The sequence below is a fragment of the Macaca nemestrina genome, chromosome 13 (genome assembly GCF_043159975.1).
Source record: "Macaca nemestrina isolate mMacNem1 chromosome 13, mMacNem.hap1, whole genome shotgun sequence".
Classification (NCBI taxonomy): domain Eukaryota; kingdom Metazoa; phylum Chordata; class Mammalia; order Primates; family Cercopithecidae; genus Macaca; species Macaca nemestrina.
Genome location: NC_092137.1, coordinates 39,712,784 through 39,735,131, shown reverse-complemented (window position 1 = coordinate 39,735,131; position 22,348 = coordinate 39,712,784). Strand labels below are relative to the sequence as shown.

Genomic DNA, 22,348 nt, shown 5'->3' with positions numbered 1-22,348 from the left:
GAACAGGGTGCCTGAGCTGTAATAGGAAGAGGGTTGACATCCCCAGGATAAGCAAGATGTTCCTTTAGGGCAGAAGGAAGAGCATGCACAGGGCTTTGTGGTGAGAGAGCAGCTCACTCCTGAACAGGAAGACCTGCAGGCCTGGGCTGCGGAGAGTAAGGGGGCATCATGGAAGAAGTTGCTAGAAAGGAAGGAGGCGGCTAGACCATGGAGAGAACGAAGGCTGGGCCGAGACTTGCTCTCTATTGGGAACCCCAATGGAAGTCACAAGAGATTATAAACTAGGAAAAGGCATGATCAGAATTGATTTCTTTAAACAAGCAAAAAGCATTTTACTCTGGCCCCTGCATGAAGAACAGATTAGAGGGTCTGGTAGTAATATAAGGGATGGAAATATAAACAGGCCAGTACAAAACTGCCAAGAGAAAAAGGCTCCAGTGAGAGGAGGTTGGAGAATCCTTCCTGTGTCAGAGTCAGCCGGGTCCAGGGGCATGTGTGGGTGGCACTGTTCCAGACAGAGGAACAGCAAAAGCGAAGGTGTAGGGGACAGGATTGTTCATAGGAACCGACAGAAGGTTCAGTATTGCTGGAGCAAAAAGCATGAGAGGGAGAGTGATGAGAAATGAAGAGCTAAGAGGAAAGGTCGGCAGGGACCAGGCGGGAAGAGCTCCCTCCCCCACGCGACAAGGCTCCATCCAGTAAGTTATCGGGAGCTGCAGAAGGATTTAAGCAAGCAGGTGATATGATCGAGTTTATTTTAGATAGATGGTTCTGTCAGTTGGGTAAAAAAGGGATATGAGGAGATATGGGAATAGGTGGCTATGCATCCACACATTAAACTACTATGCAGATATTAAAAATGATCAAAACTGGAAAATTATCTGGCTTAATGCTGGATACAAGGCAGTATATCTCACAATATCTCAAATAATACGTTTGTATATACATTAGCATAAAGACTGAATGAAAACAAATCTTTTAACAGGTTTATATAACTAACTGGCAGGATAACAGATGATTTGTTTCCTTCTTTACAGTTTTCTGCATTTACCACAATAAGCATGTATATATAAAAGTTCATAATCAGAAAAAAAGATTTAAACTACATGAAGTCAGCAATAATTTACACTTTGATAGCACCTGATATTTAGCGACCCTAAATCTTAAACCACAAGATAAATATCATTCTATGTTCACAGAGGGGGAAATAAAAAACATGGAAGCAAAATGATTCATTTAACGTGACACAAAGGGCTAGAGGCAGAAGCAGATCAGAACTAGGTAGATGCATGCACTCTTCAGCTGGTTCAATTATTTTTGCTGAAAAGTTACTTGAACAGAACAGATCATACACAATTCAATAATTAAGATAACCAAAATAATTAGGAACAGCCCAACAGACTGCATGATTATCAGCCCAAATCAATAAAGAAGTCAATCCAAAGCCTTCAATAAATAAGGCAGCATCCACTGCTACCGGAACTGTAATTCCAGACGCCTGATCTCAAGTACGTCAGTATTTTTCTAGAAGTCAGGAGGGGGCTGGTATTAGAAGGGAAGAAAGCAGAAGTCGCTTCCACACTGTGCTTATCCTCATCCATACTGATTGTGTTAAAAGGAAGGGAAAAGCTAATGCATGTGGTACACGATTGTGGCATACTTAACTCCCGTGCCAAAATAGGTGGCATACAGCCCTATTTCCCTAATTGCTGATCACCTCATGGCTTTTCCCACACTTCCCTTTCACTTTTAGGAACTACAAAAACCCAATCTTAGGTGAAATTACAGCTGCATATATTAGACTCTCCAGGCTCCATCCTGCCTGGGATAAGCTCCTGTCCACATCCTGGACAGGGAAGCTGTGTCCCGAAACAGCACCAGATCCGATGGCAGGGCATGTTACTTCTCTTCCGTGGGTGCCCAGAAAATGCAGCGAAGGAGAGCCCCATGTGAGACTGGCCTTATTTTTATTTATTTCTTTTAAAACTTCAGAGAAGCTTAGAGAAACCCAGTGGTATTTTTAACATGGCTTCCATAGCCTAAAATAACATTCTTAGCTTTGCTGGATGGGTGAGGTGAGACTATGGGGAGGGGCGATGGAGGAGGTAGGAGGCTTCCCAAAATTGCCAGCCTTGCAGATTAAACAAGTGCAAATTAGTCAGTGTCCAGATTTATGCTGAAATGGACGAGACCGTATTTTGCAAGCTAATAAAGCGGCATTTGCCTGTAAATACAGAGAAAATGAATAACCAATTTAAATTTTCTTAATCTACTGCAAGTAGTCCTGAAGATCAATAGAATAACAATTAACTAGAAGTTCTGCATCCATGGGTCCTAATTCAGCCTTTGCCACTACCATCCCCCCTGTATCTGCTTTATGTTGAGGAGGTGGTAACGGGCTGTCATGTTAGAGACTGGCTGGCAAACCCAGGCTGTGAACAGGAGAATTGTGTGGGATGCCCCACAGATGAGATCTGCTCACACCTGTCAGTCATCTGGACACTTTCACAGACCCTGTGACCCCTTTATATTTCTGAGCCCTCTTGAGATCCCTTGGCTATGTAATTCTTGCCCTGCTTTCATCCTCATTTTCTCCTCTAGGAAGGAGAGTCACAAAATTTACATCATTCTCTAAATAGGAAATGCCATATACCTTGATACTCTACTTACTAAGAGTCACTGATTAGAACACAGAAAAATACCTCAAAGGCCCCAGGCAGTGGCAATAAAGTCCCAAGTCTTCACCAGCAGGAGTACCTCCTGAAACCTCACCTGGGAAATATTTGCCCTAATTTCAGACCTAATATCTACTTGCTTCATCTATGGCCCCCTGTTCCTGGCCCAGCAGAAGCAGCAAAGTGGAATATTCAAAGGGACAGCCAGAGGCAGACAACAGAAGCAGAAGGATATGATATTTAGCAAGACAATCAGCATTTTAAAAAATCAAAACAACCACAATCTTTAAAAAAAAAAAAAAAAAAGTAGTAAACTGCATCTTTTAGTTTTAAGGTAAATAGTTCTACAAACCTCTGCATTCCCTAAGGGAACCTAAGCATTACATCATAGTTCACACTGATAACCTTGAGTCATTAAGCAAAAGTTAAAATTAGCACTTTCCATTTTAGAAGGCAGACGTGTATAATGCACTGAATGAATATATTTATCCAGCTAGATAAACACAAGTTTGGATGCACAGAGAGGTAGGTTTTAGCTATTTGGAAAGCTCATTCTGTGCATCCTGATGCTCCAAATAAGTCATAAAATGTAATAATAAGGTAAACTGTTAGAAAGCATGAAGTCTGACCCTTTGCTTTTAAAATGAGAAACTGAGGTCCACAGAAGTTGAAATGACTTGCCCACATCCCACAGGGAGCAGGAAGAGCCAAGGCCAGCCCTACAGCTCCTGGTTCTCAGGGTTCCTAATCCTCCCCCACTGGAGCACAGGAACACCATCTCCACTGCAGACAAGTGATAACTACCAGCAGTTCCAATGTTATTCTCCCTATCATATACGCTTAGTTAGGAAACATAGCTCCTTTCTCTCTTTGTAAAAACTGCTCTGAGTTAGGTGAGAGAAAGTTGCTGTGTAAATTTAAGGTGCTTTTTCTTTCATTCCTTGACTAATGTACTCATCATATGGCTGCTACAGAGTAATTTCAGTTTTCTAGTTCATAATCTCCCAGGGATTTTGTAACACTCTTCCCTAGTGTGACTGTTAGTAGAATGAAACAAACAAGCAAAAATCCCAACAGAATAAAAAACAATTCTAAGAAATATATTTTCAAATCAGACACCACATCGAAGACCAATATGTAATGGCCCTCGTTCATGGAGGTGTCTCTCTCCCCCTCTTTCCCATCACTGTCCAGTACAGTTCTATAAAGCTATATCACACATTTTCATTTTTCTCCTCTTAATCTTTTAAGTCTTCCAAATGACCAGAATGCTTATGACAGGGCAGACATGGGGCAGTATGCTCAATACCTTAGATCATATACATTCTGTCTTCTGGAATTCACACTGTGGCTCTCTCAATAAGGACCAGCATGACCCCGATGGAGATGCCACAGATCTCTTGGCGTGTCTACCCAGTGTCTGCTTTGTGTGGAAGGATTTAAGCAAAAACAGGTCCTATTAAGCATCAGAGGTTGAGTAGCAGGTCTACCATTATAATCATTGCCATGTATCACTGCAGAGGTTTACCTAGATATGTCCTTTCCTCAGTATAAAGGAGGAAACTGGGGGTCACAGAAAGTCATGTCGTGTTCAAATTTCTTGAATAGGGCTTTGGATAAAATTAACTATTATCCCAATTGCAATATGTGGCAAGCTACCTAGAAATAACATTCAAGGAAAAAAAGGAAGAAATTGAAATGAATAATCAAGATTCATAATATAAATTAAATTAAAGCGATTAAATACAACTTCCAGGTATTTAACACAGAATTATTAAATTCAAAAAGCACTACCTAAAACTTTTGAATAAAATGAAGCACAATTATAGACTTCTCTTTGCCTTCACATGAATTATGAGTATTAAATACTCTCATGAAGCAAAGAAGGAATAAACCTAGAATGTTTTTCCTATTGCAACAACAACAAAAACATGTTTTTTTTTTTCTTTCATCAAAATCTTTTCAAAACTTCTTCGAAGAAATTTAAAATGAGCAATTAAGGCAAAATTTAAACTATACTAAGCAATTTTCTAAAGGGTATGCACTTTTTGCATTTTCTACTATGAACTCTAATTCCAGTTTCTGACACCAGGTATAACTTATCAATTCCCTATGAAATCATCTAAGAAAAAAATTATAAATTACACAGTTGAGTCCTTCTAACCAAACGGTAAATGTTGCTCCAACAGAACAGAATTCCTGGAGCGAAAGAAAAGTTCCAGTTTCTCCTTTGAATCCCTCAGGAAATGAAAAAGAAAACTAGCATTAAGAAAGCATGTCACATTCAAAAGAGCAAAGAAAAGCTCTGTGAGTGAACAATTTGAAAACAGAAAAAGGCCCTTAAACTTGGGCTGTCCTAATGCTTACCCACTTCTAGAGAGAACTGACCTTTTCCCATCCTGACACTTTGCTGAGTTAATTAAGCTGCTGTTTTCCAGGCATCTTATAATTACAGCTGGTTAAAGCTACAAGAGACCACACAGATTACACTCATCCAACCTCCATATTTACATATGAGAAAATCAAGATCTGAAGAGGTAAGGTCACTTGCCCAAGGTCACATAGCTAGTTAAGAGCAGAGTGAAGAACACGCCCCAAATCTCCAGTCTCCTGTCACCTCAGTAAACTGCAAAATAAACTTGTTAGGAGGAAGATCGCTTCAGAATGCCAGGAAAACCACCGGTCTCTTGAAGAGCCACCTCTGCTTGAGGAGCCTGAAGAGCACCCTCGCACCCCACATGATTCTCCAGGCTTTTTTCAGCATACGGGAACCCCCCTAGTAGCAAGTCTGACACAGCAGCAGAATGGTTCAGTGAAGAGCCTGATGAAGGACAGCAACCAAGAGTCTTTCTTGCAGCAACTCATTCCGGCTATTCTACTTTCTGATCAAGGAAAGTATGTAACTGGAGTTGCATCCGTTTTACTGGAAAAAGAACATTTAATGAACCAAAACAGAAAAAGGACATACATAGAATGAATCTGGCAAAGCATGACCAATATATTGAGTTCCTGTCTTCTGAAAACTGCCCTGCTAGGTCCTATGAAAGAACAGAGACAAAGGAAGAGTTTCTTGAAGGTAGTGACTTCCTATGGAGATAAGCAGAGAGACAAGAACACCTACATAATGACGTAATCCTTCTATTAAGGATTAAGAACATTTTATGAGGAAAATCTCCAGAAAGATGCACTCTTTGCTAGTTATACACTGATTTTTTTGAATACTTCAAAAATAAAAGCATATAATAAATGTTGGCATTTTACCCATCTACTACTATTACTATTTTTTTTTTAACATCAAGTACCTTATCTTCTTTGGATTAATAATTAGTGTCTTAGTCTTTGAAAACAGAGAATAATTCTCACTTCTCCTGTCCTTGAATTGAACAACAACAGCAAAAACACTGAAGTGGGTGAGAAGAGAGTGGGTCAGATATGACCGTGATTTGAATCAATCTAAGGCAAATTTCAACCACCATTCTATGGCAGATCGCCATGTGCCCAATACTAACCTGGATGGTATCCATCCCTGGCATTAAGGTAGGATGTAAAATTAACAAGGAAACCATACATTACAATGTCAAAAGCTATCATAAAAGTATTCATAAAGCACAGTGGCATCCCAGTTAATATAGCAATGAATTCTGCAGGGAATGAGAGAGGGGCTGAGGACAGAGGCAAGGAAAGCCAGAGAGGAAATAAGAATAACACTAAGCTTTCAAGGAAGAGTAGACACTGTCCAGATGTACAAGAGAGGATAGTATTCAGGCAGAGGAAGGAATATTCACAATGACACAGAGATACGAAAGTGCAGGTGTGTTGAAGGACTAGAAAATGGTCTTACGTGACTTGATCCTCGATTTCATGCAGAAGTAGCTGGGTATATAACCAGAAAGGTAGCCGGAACCACATGGTAAAAGCTTTTTTATGACCTGCTAAATTCAGACTTGTAGCTGTAGGCAGTGGGAAATGATCAGAGATTTGGGGTTTTTTTGTTTACATCTTAGCTAAAGTGTACGATTTAGTGACATTTAGTACATTGTGCAATCACTCCCAATATCTATTTCCAGAACATTTTCACAAACCTAAAAGAAAATCACTTACCCATTAAGCAGTCACTTCCTGTTATCCCCCTCCCTGTTTTCTGTCTCTGTGGGTTTGCCTAGTCTGGATATTTCATAAATAAATATCTTATGGCCTTTGGTGTCTGGCTTCTTTCCCTGAGCATAGTGTTTTGTTTTGTTTTTTTTTTTTTTTGAGACGGAGTCTCGCTCTGTAACCCAGGCTGGAGTGCAGTGGCCGGATCTCAGCTCACTGCAAGCTCCGCCTCCCGAGTTCACGCCATTCTCCGGCCTCAGCCTCCCGAGTAGCTGGGACTACAGGCGCTGCCACCTCGCCCGGCTATTTTTTGTATTTCTTAGTAGAGACGGGGTTTCACCATGTTAGCCAGGATGGTCTCGATCTCCTGACCTCGTGATCCGCCCATCTCGGCCTCCCAAAGTGCTGGGATTACAGGCTTGAGCCACCGCGCCCGGCCAAGCATAGTGTTTTTAAGGTCCATCAGCGTTGTAGCATGTGTCAGTATTTCATTCCTTTTTATGACTGAATAATGTTCCATTGTATGGACATACCACATTTTCTTATCTATTCATCAGTTGATGGACATTTAGATTGTTTCCATATTTTGGCTATTGCAAATAGTGCTGTTGTGAACATTTATGTGCAGTGTTTTTGTCTTGAGTATCTGTTTTCACCTTTTGGGGATATATACCTACTAGTGGAATTGCTGGATTATTTGGTTCTTCTATGTTTAACTTATTGAGGAACCCATCAGATATGTTTAGTTAAAGGAAAGACAAAACATTGTATTTTAGAAAGCTAAATGTACCTAATGGATATTTAAGGAAACAAGATCTATAGAGACGGTTTCCCGAAGATCCACCAAATAGTTGCTCATCTGTTCCTTCCTGCCTTCCTTCTTGGGCTTCCTATCTCCTTTCCTTTCTCTCCTGCCTGCTTGCTTGCTTGCTTCTTTTTTCTTGTCGAACCTACAAGTTGGCATGCAATATGGTGGTCCAAATATATGCCCACCCACATACCTTGTGGCTTTACACCATCTTCTGAGGCTTCTGTGCTAAAATCCTGCTAGCTCAGCCCATCTGTAACAGTTCAGATTGTTTTCTTGCTTCATAATTCCTGCTCTGAGGAAGCATCAAGCTGTAATAAATAGGTCTCTTGGTGTTGAATGAGAGGTCCAAGAGGAGCCTGGCATAGGAAACCTGAGGTTTGCTGGAAGGGTTTTGATTTGAACATTCCTGCTGAGATGACCAGGGTCTATCTTCCTATACTCTCCCTCCATCCCACTCCTCCAAACACAGAAACATACACTGCTAAACAACTGCTTCCTCCCCAGGTCTTCCAGCTTATCATTTCAAAAGCAGATGATTCTTCACAGAAATTTCAAAGATAATGAAAGCGCAATACAGACATGAGTTAAGTGGCTTTTCTTCAAATTAGAATTGATTACTTTCTAATTTTGAACACGTGCCACTATCAACACACCAGGACACTGGCAATAGCAAGGAGTGATTTGCTAATTTTCTTGTTCAAAGTTGTTATATTTATAGATGCACTGGGAAGTTGTAATGATGGTCACTCAGTTGCCAGTCAAAGGATAGAAATGAAATATGTTGTTGTTGTTTTCCTCCAAGAAATCAAGAAGTTAAAACAAGTCATAGCCTGGCTTGAACAGATTCTATAAATGAACCTGGCTTGAGGAGTGGGGGTGAAGGGAGATGCTCAGAAAAATGCTCTCCATGAAGCTCTTCTTGGGAGGCACTGATCATCCAGGGGTGGGGGGATGGGGAGGAGAGTGAGGACAAAGGCTGTGCATCTAGAAAGCACTGAAGCACCAAGCTCACCAATCCAATGTGTATTAAATTCATAGCAACTGCACCTTCTGATCTTAGAGTACATTAATATTCCCTAAAATGCACAATTTTGAACATTTTACCTTCCATTTTAATAGTGCAATTATAAATAAGCCTCCTTGGAACTAATCATGCAATTTCTGAGTCTCTAGAGATTAAAGAGACTCAAACAGCTCTTCAAAAAGAAAAACACAGGGCTTTCAGGGCACTTCCATGTGTCTATTAGGGTAGTATGTGGAGAAAGCAGTAGATCTGGAAAAGCTGGGAGGAAATCTGAGTTCTCCTCTCAGTCTTCTCCTACTATGGAATGACCATAGGCAGGATGGCGCTGCCACCTGAAGACCCCTGCTGCTTCAGGCTCTATCTTGTGTGCCTCGCTGGAGCCCCTCTTCCTTGGCTAACCAAAGCCAGATTTTGTTCAGCTGTCAACCAGCCAAGTGCTTCCTGGGGAGACTGGGCCCTTCTCCAGCCCCAGCACTGCAGCTTGATTGGTCTAAGAAAATCATGGTCCGTTCCACTTGCCAGGGATTGCTTTAAGAATGGTCACATGACATAATTCTGGCCAATGAGACCTGTGGGAAGACTGCTGGACGACTTCTGGGAAATTACATTTATTGTAAAAGAAGACATCAGAAAAAGGGGCCTGGCCTCTTCTGTTTCCTAGATCACTCACAGAATTCACAACTAGCAACTCACAGAACTGTCATGACCAGGTAGAGACACAGCTCAAGACAAAATTGCCTACCTTGGGTCTGTTAAGCCCAAAAGCATTGAATCTCTTTAATTAACTAGCCACATGCAGGCTTTCTCCAGACTTCCTGTTACACCAGGTAATACATTTTCCTTGTAGGCTAAGTCATTTTTATTTGGGTATTCTGTTATTGGGCACTTAAAGGCCCACCCAACTGAGTGGATAAATGTTTATCAAGCACTTTATCAACTACATATTTTAAAATTACACCCACAACCCAAATTATAATGTTTCATATCTAATGAGAAATACTGCTGTATCTGACCTGGTTTAGAAATAACTATAATCCCAACACTGGGAGGCCGAGGTGGGAGGATCGCTTGAGGCCGGGAGTTTGACACCAACCTGGTCAACAAAGCAAGACCCTGTTTCTACAAAAAAAATTTAACAATGAGATCACTTGGATGCGGGAAGGGGAACATCACACACCGGGGCCTATCATGGGGAGGGGGGAGGGGGAAGGGATGGCATTGGGAGTTATACCTGATGTAAATGACGAGTTGATGGGTGCTGACGAGTTGATGGGTGCAGCACACCAACATGGCACAAGTATACATATGTAACAAACCTGCATGTTATGCACATGTACCCTAGAACTTAAAGTATAATAATAAAGAAAAAAATTTAAAAAGAAAATTAGCTAGGCATGGTAGAGCATGCCTGTAATCCTAGCTACTCCAGAAGCTGAGGTGGGACAATCACTTGAGCCCAGGAGTTTGGGGCTGCAGTGAACTATGATTGCACCACTGCACTCCAGTCTAGACAGCGGAATGAAACCTTGTCTCTAAAAAAGAAAATCATTTTTAAGAAATAAATAACAACTCCAGAAGACTACATGTATGGAAGAATACCTGACCAGGAAAAAAAAAAAAAAGTAGTCTGGCATTTTAACCTGTAAATACAGCCAGAAGAACGTGAAAACAAGAACTGTGTGATAACTTAGAAATAAAAACATGCTCTAAAAAACACCCACGCCACAAATTTCCAAAATTACAATCTGGGGCCTATTAGCAAGCAGCACTCACTTTCCCCCATGGCATCATCAAAATATTACTGCAGAATCATCCGTATCAGTGGTTAAGTAAACAGGGAACTACTCTGTCTCACGCCTCTCAGTGGCTCTCAGACCTGTTTATTTCAGTAACTGTCACATGTGTATGGCATGCAAAACTGTGCCCTTTTATGCTTTCTCCTGTCATTATTTTTGAACTTTCCCAAATCAGGTGTGTTGGGACCTGTTCAGAGGACTAGCAGGTAACAAATTATTTATACAGCTGCCAATTTTCCAAATCAGTGGTGGTGCCTAGAGATGACTTTGGGGGACTGAAGCACCCACCTGCAGCTCCCCGTATACCCCCAACACTTGAAAATGCGCAATCTGGATGAAGCCCCTACCCCTACATCTTCTAAACAAACATCAAAGGGCCTGCTCCTTCCAAGCAATATATTCTGTCTTACAAATTAAAACCCATTTGAGATTATGCTGATAATAACATCCCCCTTGCTCGCAGGCATTCTGATAATATGGTTTCAGAGAGAAATGGAGGCAGTTAGAGCTGGTATGCCAGGTTTTGTGGGTAATTGACAGGACTTTGCAGCCCAAGTGCAAATCACCTATCACCCACATTATAGTATAAAAATCAGGTAAGAATCACTGCTTGAAATTCCTTTCAATTCTATGAATTTTTTATTCTACACGTGCTTATTTTCCTCCTATCAACTTGAATTTCAGAAGGAAAAGGTAACCCTCGAGAAAAAAAAAGAGAAAGGAATACAAAGACTTTGATGCTTCTTCAGAAGATAGCTTCTGGCTGGATTTTATCTTTTACTGCTGTATAGTAAACAGTTTCTTTGTGTCTTTTTTGTTTCAAATTCGAAGAGAAATAAAAATTTTTTAAATTTTTTTAATTTTGTTTTTCCATAAGTTATTGGGGTACAGTTGGTATGTGGTTACATGAGTAAGTCCTTTAGTGGTGGTTTGTGAGATTTTGGTGTACCCATCACCCGAGCAGTAAACACTGCACCGTATTTGTAGTCTTTTATCCCTCACCTCTCTCCCACTCTTCCTCCCAAGTCCCCAAAGTCTATTGTATCATTCTTAAGCCTTTATGTCCTCATAGCTTAGCTCCCACAGATCAGTGAGAACATACGATGTTTGGTTTTCCATTCCTGAGTTACGTCACTTAGAATAATAGTCTCCAGTCTCATCCAGGTCACTGCAAATGCTCTTAATTCATTCCTTTTCATGGCTGAGTAATATTATATTGTATGTATATATACCACAGTTTCTTTATCCACTCTTTGATTAATGAGCCCTTGGGTTGGTTCCATGATTTTGCAATTGTGAATTGTGCTGCCATAAATATGCATGTGCAAGTATCTTAGAAAAAGACAATATTTTTAAGAACTGTTCATGTTGGCAGTCACTGTTGCTTTTCCCGCCACTCTTTAATTCAGCCTATCTCTTTGTTTTTCCAATACTTGTAAGTTGTAGCTTCCTTCAACCAAACTTCCATTGTCTGAACACCAAGAGAAGTTTTCCTACAATGTGTTGGATGCTAAGGATTAGATCACCTGGAATAAATGGTTCTTAAGTATCAGTGGCATAAAACAGATATTGAGCTCCAATTGCCATAGGTTCAGTTGTTCCAGTTGGCCATTGTAAGTTTTTTGTTCCCCCCACCCTACAGTTTATCTTCTGCTATGTCAAACTGTGGCTGTGATCATCTGTTTCATAATTTTCGAATCATAAGACATGTGATTGATGTTGTTGTTTTTCCAGGATAGCTCATTGAATAACATTTAACAGGATGCACATACTTAAAATTCTAATTGTAAATATTACTGTAAGCAGCTTTCAAAATTGTGAGAGCTTAAAAAAAGGCATTGAAACTCAAGTTAACCAGCAGCCTGCTCCCACTCACTCAGACGCCCTTCCTCACTACTCTGGGTGTAGTTAGGGAAAGCACATTCCCATAGGACCTGGAGGACTTAACACCCATGTTTTTCACTAAGCAGCCTTCTATAAAAAAAAAAAAAAAAAAAAAAAATTCATTTTTAACATTTGTTGAGTGAAGCAAGTGTTCACATCCCCCACACCAAATAAAAATTCCTTAAAATGTAGACAAAAGAGATCCAAGCCTAATATAGCCTCCCATCCACCACTGCCCCTACCCTGCTAGTTCTGCTGTCACAGACCTTAAGAATGCAAGTTAGTACTTATTCGCAAGGCAGATGGAAGCATGGTGTGGGTTTGCATTTGAGTGACCTGTTGTAAAGAGACAATTAAGCCTTCTGGAATTATCTGTACACTCAGAATTTCCTACTTACATTTCTGGAGTCTCTTCCCTATCTATAGAATGTCAAATCACTTGGTGAAACCAAAAGGGAATATATTACATCCTTCAGGTTCTTAGGGTAAAAATGAGTTGATTGATTTTTACCTATGAACAAAATATTAAAAAGTCTGAACACTGGAGGACATCCAGCAAGTTATAGAAAATAATTCACTGTGTCCTCAGTAATTAAAGATAACAGAAACTAAAATATGGTTTATATTGTCCCCCTTTGTTCACTTGCTAATGCATTCCCTGATGGGTGTCCCCATGACATTACTGTTGGGTCTGCAATCAGCTACCTGGCGGAGTTACAAGAAAGATGGAGTGCAGCATGTAGTTTCCCATGACTCTACAGCAAACAAAGGCTGTCAGCTTCATGACGACGGCCGAGGCGGACTCTCTCATGCTCCAAGAAGTTCTGTTGCATCCTTTTAGTTATGAATAAAACTTGCAATAAAACAGACTAATCACTGCAATCACTTTTAACCACAGGGAAACACTATGAGAGAGTAAAAGATAAACTCATAAATTTTGCTAGTTTAAGAAGATAAATTTCACTTTCTATTTACAAATTCATTTTGATAAAAATCTTTACAATTAGCTTTGCAAAGTTTTAGACAATATCGATGATGTGGTTTTAAAAAAAAAATAGTAACTGTAGAAAAAAAAAATTGTTTAAACCTAAAGATATGATCTTACCTGAACTACCCCCAAATACTGAGCTGTTTTACTCCAAAGGAGACACATTTGCTATTTGTATTATTTGCCAATCCTCCACTGTCACTGGTTTCAGCTTTTTTCTTCCATCCCATCATTGCTATTGGGAGGGAATGGGAAATGAAGAGGCTGACCAGACCAAATCTGATTTTATTTTTATTCTTTTAACCAGGAAATAATATAAGAAAATGGACCATAGATGTGCACACAATCGAGAATCAAAGGACAGTGGAATATCCCTGAATGATAAGGTAAACATAAGAAAGGAAGGCTCAGGGCATGAAGAGATGGCCAGTCGGAGGTCATGGTTTGCTTGGCATGAATAATCTGTGATTATAATATGATAATCTGCAATTATATGATCTGTAATTATAATCTGATTATCTGGAACGCACAGCACTACAGATGTACACAAAGCTGAAAGCAAAGTTCATTCTTGGTAACTGTTGGGGAAACCCTGTGACCCACCTAAATTCCTTCAATGTTCCCATTCCCTAGCATTTCACACTTAGCATTGACATTTTCTCAATGGAATGGAATGTCCAGATGCTCCTCCAACAAAAGCTGATCTTTTATAGCAATCAAGGACATTTATTAGGTGAGGGAAACCCAGTGACTCACACCTGTAATCCCAACACTTTGGGAGGCCAAGGCAAGAGGATCTCTTGAGGCCAGGAGTTTGAGACCAGCCTGGGAAACATAGCAAGACCCCATCTCTACAAAGTTTTTGTTTGTTTGTTTGTTTGTTTGTTTGTTTGTTTAAATCAGCCAGGTGTGCTGGCAGACACCCGTAGTCCCAGCTACTCGGGAGGCCGAGGTGAAAGGATCATTTGAGCCCAGTTGAAAGCTGCAGTGAGCTATGATCATGCCACAGAGCTCTAGCCTGGGTAACAGACAGAGCAAGACCCTGTCTCAAAAAAATGAAAAAAGAACATTTGCAATTACAATTATGAGCAGTCTGCCTGATGGGGTTGGAGGGCTCTTTTTGCTATCTGAAGAAGAAAAATCAGTAGCTAAGGAAAAAAACCACAGCAACTCGGGTATAATTGGATGTGAACTTTCTATGACATAGCAAACTCTTCCTTTTTTCCCCTCAAGGCCATTGCTAAATGTTATCCACGAAACATAGTGAATGAAAATGTCATTGATTCTGGCAATTTTGATCACAAACCACTTAAAGTACCATCCACTTTTGTGTTCATAAGTTACTTTTAAAAGACAATTCCTGTGTGCTGATAGTAAGAATGGAAGCAAGTGTCTTCTTTTGATGGCAGAGTGGCAAGAATTTAATTTCTATTCAAGATAACCTTCATGATTGTTAGCAATAGAATGTGTTGAAACATTGAATATCACACTTGGGTATGTTCAGCCTCAGCATACTGTGGAACAAGCTAAAACTACAAATCTAGTCATTAAGAGTTGTGTAGTATGAGCTAGCAGTTGTTTAATCAAAAAGGGCTCATTTAATACTGTGCCTAATGTCAGAATTGATACAGAAATAAAATGCATCTTCTTCTCTCCCCTGTGCAAGATAAATGTGTGTGATATAACAGCACACTGGGATACCCGCCATGAATTTCAGCTGTGATAGGAAAAAATCCCTCCTCCTCTGCTCAGATGAGAGACTTGGCTCTGAGCAGTGAGAGAAGCAGTCTTGAGAGTGGGGTGTGTACATGCCAGGGGTGCACATGAAATTCTTTGGACAGTAGCAGGAAAATAGTTGAACTTCTATTTATATCTATTTATTACCACATCCCTTCAAAATTTGCTTTTGCCTGTTTTATGATGTATGTGTCAGTACAGTCCATGCACATAATTTAAAAATGAATAAACATAAATCACAGAGTGATGCTCAAAAGAATTTCAGAGACTACTTGCCTTGAGAAGTAAAGAGGGAAAGAAAAATGAAGTCTTAATCGTATCCCCAGAACCCCCAAAACTGAAGAATCCCTTTTACCAGCAGCATCTTTTAGCCCAAGAGAAGGTCTGAGAACAATCTGTGAACCACTGGGTCAAGGAGGAGAAACGGTGCTGGTTTCTCAGCTTCCCTAGATATATTTGCTCTTGGAAGATAATTATTCTAACACAAATTATACTTTGGTCTACAAACGAGCTGAAGAAAATCATCAATCTATTTCTGTGTCAGGTAGAACTTGGTGGGTCCTGTACAGACTATTAATTTCATAGGAAATAAGCAATAGGAGAAGCAGATAAATCATGAGCAGAGTGAAAAGCAGACCCAGTGAATTCCTACCAAATCTCTCACTTTCCTTTTCTTACAGAGAACAAAATGACAAAGTATTTATGTCCCACTGTCTTTGATATCTGTTTATCTCATTAGAGGAAAAATGCTTCTCCAACCACAAGAACACGTTCTGTTCCAAGTTTCAAGAATTCAAACCCAGATGATTTATACAGGTCGACATTGTGCATACAGACTTAGAATCTTCACATTTCTGAAATCCTATGATTTTTAATTTTATAAAAACAAAACACAACATTAATTTTCAGTTTTATTGCAGATAATATGTAATATTAGAATTTCATTGACACGCACAAAGTATATATAATAGAAAATAATGTTAATTGTTTTTAATGAAAATGTTTCATTAAAAGTTAAAGGCTAGTGTGAACAGTTGAACTTCTAATGTCATTTCTATGACTCTGATTTCTATTCAAAATTGATTTCTCCAAAGATCTACATAATGTATTTGCAAGTCACATCAATGTTTATTTATTAAAGTCAGTGTTTTCAAGAACTGAAAGAAGCATTGCATAATGTTTTCAACTGAGTCTCCTTCCATCTGTCCTGTCTTCCTATTCATCCAGTAGTTGAAACAAACATACTGCACTTGGGAGAGAACAGCTAGGAGTCCCCCAAAGGATGCTGCATGCAATCACTCTGCCTTGTATTTTCTGTCGTTTACCCATCAGTGCTATCAGCCATCCCCAAGTATTCTCCCACCCTGGTCCTACGACCTACTAAGAGTAGTTATAATATAACCCACTAGGAAATACAAACTCCACTCCTTGAAATAAACTCTATGAAGGCAGGGATTTTTATCCATTTTATTCACTCCTGTATCTGCTACACCTGATACAATAACCAACCTCCAATGTCTATTTGTTGAGTGAATAAATGGATGAATTAATGAAGAACTATCTTTAGGTCACTTGTCATTTCTTGGCATCCTTTTGTAATCCATGACACACTCACTTACCTTACAGATTTTTACACCTAAAGACTTCTTTCAACCCCCATCCCCACACCTCACAACATTCCCAGTGCCACAGAGGTACCTGAAGCCCTAGGCTTTAAGTCCATTTTGTTCAACTATTCCAGCACTCAAGTTGTTGGGTGAAGGCTGATTTCATTTGCATACTTTTCCAAGTCAGTCCTTACTTGGACCAGCAAAGCTTCCTCGGCATCAAAAGTTAGCCAGTGCTGCAAAAAGGGCATATATGGAAGACTAATTGAGAATCATCTGACCAACTTAAACACAAAAGAACCCCCACATATTTAGCCAAAATCTTCTAGCATTACCTTGTACATAATAGGCTTCTAATGGGCATTTACTGAATTGGATAGTAAATATGGAAATACAGTATGAATGTAATATCTCTAAAGCATTTGATAAGTTCTCATGTTATCCCAGTGAACAAGATAGTGAAGTGTGGATTGGTCAATATAGTACTGTTAAGAGAATTTGCTGCTAGAAAGACAACTATGTTTAAACTATGCTGGCAAATATTTTGTATTGTTTTATTTGTCAGTCTGGTAGAATAGCACAGGGTTCTAGTCTTGGTTTTTAATGAGCTTATCAATAACTTTACCTCTATTCTTACTGAAGGTTCTGGCTGAAGGTCAAGCCCAGACCATTCCAGGGTCTAGGCTAGATAGAAGTGAACTAGCATCATAATGAGAGTGTGAAAACAAGAATTTGATGATTCTCCTAAATATTTATCCCGTTGAGATAAATGCTTTTCTAGCTCCAGTGATTTATCTTAAGTAGACTAATATTGTAGAGTCTGTGCATATTTCTAAATTAATCTCTTATTGCCCACATTGCATGTTTCTATGTCCTGTACATCTCTCAGAAATATCTCTCTCTTGTCTTGCTTCCAGTGATAGGAAATGTAAATAATTCCTATTATGAGAATGTTTTCCATATTATCAGCTCTACATTTTCTTCCCTGTACTCCTCATTTAACTCCCAGCTTTGCCCTCTAGGTCCTGTGGACCTAGACCTGACATCTTTGCCTCTCAGAAGCTCACTAAGTATGCTAGGCAGTTCTTAAGTCCTTTTTCCACCCCTCCCCACTCTCCAATCTGAAAAAACTTTTCTTCATTTCCTACAATTAAAATTTCTAAACGATGCTAAGACTCATAAACAAGGTAATGCATAGAAGAAAGAATAGAACTTGGGACTCTAGTTGCTCAAATTTTAAAATTAGACATAGTGTTAATTTCTAGTTTTATAAATGGCTCATTTAAGAAATTCATACCACAGCCACTAATGTCAGATGCCAAAACAAAGGTGACAATGTTTGCCTAATATGGGTGCCAAAATCATCTTTGAGACAGGAAAATGTTGGTGACATTTTCTTTTCTCAAATTATTCATAGACTCAGAATTTTAAAGCTGTTCATGTCACCCATACATTTCACAGATGATGAAACTGAGATCTAGAAGAATTATGTAACTAGCCCAAGGTTGGTTAGTAGCAATGTTGCAAGGCATTTCTGGACATCTCCCAAACAACAAATTATGATCCTATAATGTACCAATGCCTGTTCTTTCCTCCAAACTCCTCGTTCCTTAATAGCGTCAGCTCATTAACTTTGTAAGAAGCTAAATTTACATTGTTCTTAATTATAACAATGACAGATATGCGAACTAGAAAATTCTCTAAAGAATAGTCATCTCTCCTAATAATACCACAGACAAGGAAACTGAAGGCGAAGAAGGCCTTGATACTTGGAGAACACACTGCAATTTAGCAACAGAGCCAGCAATGAGGCCCATATCTTCTGCTCACAACCTAGAACTCTTCAGTGTTCTACACAAAAGATAAGCTAAACACCATCAATATTATAAATCTGAGATTGTTCTCATCTAAAAATAGGCATTCATGACTGGGAAAATATAGTTCTTTTAACGAGTATATGAGTTATGTCTTATGGAAGTACTGGGCTAGGTAACCATTTGTCAGAAAGACTGTAGAAGGGAGTTTGAACAACCAGTAGATGTTCAACTTCAATGACCTCTAAAGTCCTTCCACCTCTATGATTATTTGACCCTGGACTGCCCAGGAACAGGCACCTCAGCTAGCCAGGGCATTTCCAGAGGCATGGTGCAATATCCTGTGGGGGTCCCTCTTCTACTGTAGGTTGGACTCTGCCCTGCTGTTTCAGGGATTGCTCTATATCCAATTTACATGCAATCAAATACTCTAAGCATAGAAAGTGTAAGGAAATGCAGTTCTGTCATTTCCAAAGACAGACTACACTGCTTAGCTTTCAAAATTGCCTTGCCTAAATGAGCACTCCATAACTGAGCCTCCACATTCAGCTTTTACAGTTTGTTCATGTACTATGCTACTATCAGAATTAATTATGCAGCATCTTCATGAGGAGAAATCAGATTTGGATGCAAGTTAGGAGAGAAAAGAAAATGGTGCACTTCCCAAAGGAAGATTTTACCGTATCCAATTCCCCCAAAAGTGCTGGAGTCCTTCCACACGCAGACAGATTTTGGATGGCAGTCCCCAGCTGAGTTAGCCATGGGAAGGAGGAAGTTGACATGTTTGAGAAATGAAGAATCCGCCAACTAACAAGACTCTGAAGGCCAACACATTATTAACCCCCTCTTTTCTATGTCATTCCGTTGCAGACTGTAACTCAACACAAATTTGTCCGTTTGTTTTCCTGAATGACTACTAAATATTAAAATGTACTGATTTTGGACTTTTTCTTTTTTGACATCATGAGTCCAAGAGAAGAGATGTTGATTTTTTTTTTCATCTCAGAGGGGAAAAATATATTGAATCAAGTTCTGAAAGTTAAAGGAAGCTTCACAAATTGTCACACTGAATATTTTTACATGAATGGAATTACCAAAAAAAAAAAAAAATCAAACTATCTGATAGCATTCGCAGAAGCCAGGTGTTGCACAGATTTCAGAAGAACAAATTGATGCTCTACAGCTCAGTGCCAAACAAAACAAACAACAGAAACAACCTGACAAGGTACCACGAACAGAAGACAGAGTGATAAGCAGAGAGTGAGTGCCCAGATCTGGACAGCTCTAGTTTAAAGGGTGAGGGCGTTTTCTCTCCTCAGTGCCTGGACAGCGAGAAGGGTGGAGACATGGGGTCCTCAGGAAGGTTGGAAAGCAGGTGTCCTATCTGCCTTGGGCAGCCTCCACCAGCCAACGATTGGTCTCTGAAGTCTAATCTACACACACCCTGCATTTCAGGGGTGTGGAGGAAGGTTCCAGGGCCTCCTTCGCTGCCCATCAGCCCCGCCAGGCTGGGATGACCACATCAGTTCTGTCTGACACCAGCATCCTTACAATACAGGGAAAGCCCCTTCCCCCTCTTCGGAGGTTGGCACCACTTTTCTTCCAAACGGTATTTCCAAAAGGAAAGCACAACTTGAAGGAAGGAGCCCGGTTGAGAAAAGTCGAGTCTTTGACGGTTAGTCCCCCTCACGGGGAGCAGCGTCAAGAAAAGACACACATGTCAGGCAGGTGTACAAAGGCGGAGAAGACGGGGAGAGAGAGAGAACCGGGGAAAGGGAGGCGAAGGCAGGAAAGGAGACAGAGGCGGGAGGTGCGGCACGGACTTGAAAGGACGCGCAGGGTGAGGACGAAAGAAGCGAGTCAAGGAGAGCGAGAAGAGGGGAGGCAGAGGGGAAAGAAAGGGACGAGATAAAGGCTGGAGGCGGCGGGAAGGATGCAAGAATGCGCCGGGGCGCGGGGCCGCGGCAGAGAGGGGGCCACGGGGACCGGCGCGCCCCTGGGAAGCCGCGGGCTGCGCTCCACGCGCGGGCGCCGGGGACGCGGGGAGCGCCCGCCGCTCACCTTTCAGGATGAGGGTGTCGATGTCCCGGTCGATGCCCAGGAAGTAGCACTTCCTCCAGAGGCCCGAGTAGGTGGCGAAGAGGGGCCGGCCGCACTCAGCATCCAGCCCGCCGAGCCCCAGCAGCGAGCGCCAGGACTCGGGGTCGGCGCGCCCCGGGCCGCCCGGGAGCAGCCGGCGCCCCAGCGGGGGCGAGTCCCGCAGCGGCAGGTGCGACAGCGGCATCAGGCGGTTCTTCTGGTCCGGGGGGTCGGCGCCCGCGCGGCTGCGCTCGCAGCTCTCCTTGTGGCGCCGGGGGTCGGTCTCGTACCAGTGGTCGGTGAAGATGGCCGTGACGAGCAGCCCCAGGGAGCACAGGCTGAGGCCGAGGCTGAGCGCCGTGACGAGAGCCCGCGGCTCCATGGCTTCCCGCCCCGCCGCAGCCGCCGGTGGGCTCGCGCGCCGCCGCCAGACACAATGCACTTGGCCCCGGCTCTCCGCCCGCTCCCTCCCTCTTCCCCCCACCTGCCCCCCACCTCCCTCCTACGGCCTCCCCACCCTGCGCGCCCGGCCCGGCTCGCTCCCTCTCCCCCGGCCTGATCTCGCCTCCCACCGCCCGCCCGCCCGCCCCCGGCCCGGCCCCCGGGCTCCTAGCCCTCCCCTGCGCCGCTCTCGCTTTCTTGTCCCCCTCCTCTTCCCCAGCCCCCTCTCCTCGCCCCGGCGCCCCCCACCCCGCGCCCTCCCCTCGCCCCTCTCCCTACCTCCGATCCACAGTCCGCCCTCCTCTCCAGCGACCCCCCCTTCCCCTTTTAATCTCTCCTCGCCGCCCTCATCCTCCTCTCTCTCCTTAACCCTGTCCCTACTTTCCCTCGACTTTTCTCCAACTCTTCCTCTCGCTCTTTCCCCCACTCATTTGCTCCTCTGCTCCCCGGCTCCTGGTGCCTTTATATCCCGGCTCTGGACTCGGTGCCTCTCTCCACCTACCCCTCAGCACACCCCTCCCGTCCTCTTCCCTCCAACGACCTTAAAAGACATCCACCGACATCAGACTCACTCTTGTCACTTGTCCAAGTTGATTTTGATCAGTGTCCCGTTTTGTACCCAGGAGCAAATCCCATCCAGGTCGGGCTGCGTGGTAACATTTAACTCCTTGGAATCTTGATCTGGAGCTCGAAGGACCCTTTGTCCTGCCACCTGCAGGATGAAGCCTCTGAGACCCCTAGGCAGCCAGCTCTATCTGTCGCTGCTTTCCCTCTCACATGCCCATCGCTTAGCCTCTAAGCATTCTCTCTGCTCAAGCCCCTCTTCTGAAAGAAAAGACACCGAGTGTCAGTGGAGCGATAGAATGATGACCAGAGATTTTTCTCCCACTTCATTTCAACCTGCTATGAGATGGACTTCTTTTTTCGTTGACTACCTCCATCTCCCGCCAGACTCACTGGCCTCCTGGAATTTCTAGAGGAGCCTGGAATCAATGAACCCTGGCAGTGGCACCTGCTCCATGAGGTGATTATTGCCTTTGCATACAGCAAGTCCCCAGTAATAAATCAAAGTAATGATTTTCTCCTATGTAGGTTTCCCTCTTGGGCTGGGGGGTCGGGGTCAATAACAAAGCAATGCTACACACCAAAGTCAACACCTGAGCCTGGGGCAGTTCTGCCGTCTTCCAGTCACAGAGGTTACTTCCAAGAATAACAGGCAGATTCACATTTTCTAAAATGAGGAAATGCTAGGACCCGGGGTGCTAAGAGTTAATCATTTGCGCGGTATAGTCAGTCTATACCACAGAGGTGCAATACACTCGTGCCACTCAATGTGCCCTTGTGATCATGTCGGAGACAGAAAACCATGCTGCATTGGCCCAGGGATGAAAATGCTT

At 42.1% G+C, this 22,348-nt stretch overlaps 1 protein-coding gene across 4 annotated transcripts in view; it reads right to left on the bottom strand.

The window, feature by feature from the left end:
• Window positions 1-21,911, bottom strand: part of LOC105464884 (transmembrane protein 178A) — a 53,497-nt gene extending 31,586 nt beyond the window's left edge. The window contains exon 1 of one of the 4 annotated variants that reach the window (XM_011713000.3): window positions 21,524-21,911. Coding sequence is in view for 3 of the 4 variants with exons in the window: in XM_011712997.2 (XP_011711299.1) it covers window positions 20,493-20,892 (400 nt within the window). In the remaining variant the exon portion in view is untranslated. Of the gene's footprint in view, window positions 1-12,990; window positions 13,191-16,708; window positions 16,854-20,492; window positions 20,952-21,523 lie in introns of those variants that run through there. The other 3 variants (XM_011712997.2, XM_011712998.3, XM_071076593.1) reach the window with 3 other exon arrangements.
• Between the last annotated feature and the right edge of the window lie 437 nt (window positions 21,912-22,348).